Source organism: Chiloscyllium plagiosum, chromosome 12 (assembly GCF_004010195.1).
Source record: "Chiloscyllium plagiosum isolate BGI_BamShark_2017 chromosome 12, ASM401019v2, whole genome shotgun sequence".
Classification (NCBI taxonomy): Eukaryota; Metazoa; Chordata; class Chondrichthyes; order Orectolobiformes; family Hemiscylliidae; genus Chiloscyllium; species Chiloscyllium plagiosum.
Window position 1 is genome coordinate 37397361 of NC_057721.1, and position 3810 is coordinate 37401170.

Sequence of the window (3810 nt, forward strand, 5' to 3'; positions counted from 1 at the left end):
GTTTTTGGCAATGCCTGTTCAGGTGGCTGTGGAGGACACTGTGACAATTATCAAAGATTTTAGAGTTCTTTGAGTATACTATCTGGCAGTTCTCCCTCAACACCACCAAAAGCAGATAAATTGGTCTTTCAGCTGATTTGCTGTTTGAAAAGCTTTGGGATTTCTGTGATACAATGTTTTGCAAATTCATCTTCGTTACTTAAATGAATAAGCCACTATTAAAACTTAACAGGACAGACAGCAAGGAGTCTACAATCTACACAAATTAATTTATATGTTCCTATAATTTATCATTTACAGAACATTTGGTATAATGTTCAGAATATACACTATACAATACAGTTCAGGCTGAAATTAGATTCAGTTTTATGTCCCCAGTATGAGGATGTCAGCATTTTACTTATTAGATTTAAAAATTAGTAAGGTTTAAATTGGCTGTTTCACTTGTACTCCAATATGCATCCAAGTTTTGTGCATTTGTTGATGCTTTATTTTCATTGTATCCTGTAATATTCAAGGTCAAGTATTTTTGAGAATGCAATCTTACAAAAGAAAATACAAAATTGTGTCAGTATCCATTAAATTATGAAATCTCCCTAAACTCAGTTAAAATACAGTGTCAGTGTCAATCAACTGTTACTACCTGTCAATGAAATCCATCATAAGTTCAAGATAACAGTCAATGGCTGTCCAGCCTTAAGAGATTAGTGCAGCACCTAAAAAAATGGATATTACATGACCGAAATTTTAGGGCTCACCATCTTTTTTTCCATATTCTTTCAGAGAAAATGGGTCACTCTGATAAGGCCAGCATTTTAATTCAATCCTATTTGACATTGAATAGAAATACTTTGGTAGACCATTTCAGAGGTCAGTTAAAAGTTAATTACATATACTGCAGACCCGACAAGGTAAGGACAGCAGATTTTTCCTAAAGGGTGTTACAGAACCAAACAGATTTTTAACAATAATTAATGATAGCCATCATAGTCAACATTACTGAGACTAGCTTTACATCCAAGGCTTTTTTATTGATTGAATTGAAATTCCACCAGTTACCATGGTGGGATTTGAACCCACAGTCCTGGTTTATAAGCCTAGGCTTTCTGGAATACTAGTCCAGTGATAGATTACCACTAAACCATCATCTCCCCTAAATTAAAAAATATTAGAATGATTGGGAATGACCAACATTTATGAAAATAAGCACCAATAAATAAAATTAAAAAGAATAAATGCTGTAGGAAATAAAATCCTCGAGTAAGTATCAATAACATGATTGTTTTTTATCATAACTGCAGTGACGTTCCCCTTAATAGATTTCTTTCTTCTCAACTGTTGACCATCCGGATTTGAACAGGATACACGTTCTCTGGCTTCAGTATTTGCTACGCTTAAACGAGCTTCACCATAGTCTGACACATCCAGCTGACTATCATGATAGCAGCCATCAAAAGCCATTGTTTGTGTCTGATTCAACCTAAAGGAATCTGAAAACTGAAAAATAAGTACTTTTGTGATTATCACTGGTACTGACCTATCTGTATAAAATTAACTGCTAGGGCCCAATATTAACTCTGTGCAAGTGAGTTAAAATTGGGGCCAAAATTTATAAAATTGGATAACTCTTCAAAGCAACATTTTGATTTACAAATCTGTTACTGTAACACAATTTACTAGGCACATCTTCAAATCTGTAAAAGCAACTTCAAGTTAATATAATTTCAAATTATTTCAGTCTTATTTAAAATCAACTCTTTTCTTCCTTTCTGTGTAACAACAAGATTAATTTTCTTCCAAGATTAAGGGTTCTGCCAACAGTAATGGGACCAGATATTTACTTGAGAACTGGTCCTGAAAACATAGATGATAGACATAATTACTGTTGATCATTTGTTAATTAGATCATGAAGGAAGGGGTAATTTTCATGACAGGTAACATTATCACTAGAAATGAACAATGGACTTTGAGAAGTGTGAAAGAACCACTCTTTCCAAGTCTTCTGAAGAAAACAGGATCCATACAGCTAAGTGCAATACACCAATGTTCACACACCTCCAATATCATATCCAGCTGAAAACTACACCAACTATAGAACACTGGTTAAATTACTGTTAATTTACCATTTGTTGTGGAAGACTGGGCCAAGATATATTGAGTCAGAATAGAAAGACCAGAAAACTTGTGGTTTAATTAGCCACAACCATCATGCCAAACCAATTACGTCTTCAGATTTTGGTATGCTTATCTGCTAGTGGCTGTGGAACTACTCAACATACATTAGGCCAGCTGAAAATCAGTGGCTGAGTTGAATTATATACAACTAAATTACAACACAGATTTGGCACTACTACTGGTAGCAAGATTAATCTATGCATTCAACTCTTCTTTGTTCTTTCATGGATTGTGGGTGTCATTGGCAAGGCTAATATTTACAGTCCATCCGTGGTTTATCTTGAACTAAGTGGCTTGTTGACCCTTCAGAGAGCAGTTAAGAGTCAACTACATTGCTGTGGATCTGGAGTTACATGTAAACTAGACTAGGATAGGATGGTATATTTTCTTCCTCAAGGGAATTAGTACTCATGCTAGTTTTCACCGTTACTGAAACTAGTTTTTATATTCCAGATTTCTTAATTTTAAATTCCATCAGCTACCATGGTAAGAATTAAACCCATGTTCCCACAACATTTAGGTTTGGTGTCTGGATTGCTAGAGATGTATCATTAGATCACCATTACACCAAATAATCCCTTGGTAAGTTTACTCAGTTATAGGTATTTCTCATTTTCATTGTCCTGCTTAATATTATTTTCTTTGAACCTAATTTTATCTTTAGGGCTTTTTCTTTAAATTATATTGGCATTTCTGGTTTTAATGTCATTAAGCCCTACCCTTGCCTTGTCTCCCAGTATTTCCTCACCCAACAATCTTGCCCCCTGGTCCAGCTTCTGCTACCCCCCATCCAATCCCCACACTAACCCCAACATGACTCTTATGCAAATCCATGTTTCACTTAAAGTTGGTTTACTTAAAGTAGTGATTTTCATGAATAGATCCCCAACTTAAAGTGAAAACTATTTGACTTGACCACTCTTCTAGTTGGCCAACAGTAGGATTGTAATCTGGCTGTTCAATTTAACTGAACACTAAAGGGATTCTTGATGGCAAATAAAATGACTCCTGCATATTGCTTATTCTCACATGTGCCCTCTGACCCAGCCAATCTATCCTGTAAATTCATTCCTATATCAGTCAGGATTTACATGGCTTGCAAATCTTGGTGAAGAAGCAGATGGTTGTATTTTGCCCACATCCAGTCCCAGCCAATCTCATATGCCATTGAATAATCATGCATCATTAAGATGGACTTTGTGACATACCACCTCCATTTAGCCTGCTCTGCTATTCAGTAAGGTTGTAGCTGATTTGACTGTGCTCTTCACTTCTCTGCTTGTCCCCTATAAAAATATGATTCAGCTTTAAACATATTTTAATGACCCAGTCTCCAATGCTCACTGGGGAAAAGAATTCCAATGACTATTGCCCTACTGAGACAAAATACTTCTCCTCATTTCTCTGTTTTAAAGAAGAGACCTCTTGGCCTGGATTTTCCAATGGCCAGTTAGTCAATTTTTCTACGTAAATGGGAGTTGTGCATCAGGCTCTAGATAAGATTGGTGCTGGAAAAGCACAGCAGTTCAGGCAGTATCCGAGGAGCAGGAAAATCGACGTTTCGGGCAAAAGCACATCATCAGAAATAAAGGCAGAGTGCCTGCAGGGTGGAGAGATAAATGAGAGGAGGGTGG

General features: G+C 36.2%; 1 protein-coding gene across 7 annotated transcripts in view; it reads right to left on the reverse strand.

The window, feature by feature from the left end:
• Positions 1-323: 323 nt before the first annotated feature.
• The window catches only part of LOC122555118 (gamma-aminobutyric acid receptor subunit rho-3-like), a 116695-nt gene continuing 113208 nt past the window's right edge, over positions 324-3810 (reverse strand). For all 7 annotated transcript variants that reach the window (XM_043700815.1, XM_043700816.1, XM_043700814.1 and 4 more), the window contains one exon: positions 324-1497. In XM_043700815.1, the coding sequence (XP_043556750.1) occupies positions 1195-1497 (303 nt within the window). In that variant the 3' untranslated portion in view covers positions 324-1194. The remainder of the gene's footprint in view (positions 1498-3810) is intronic.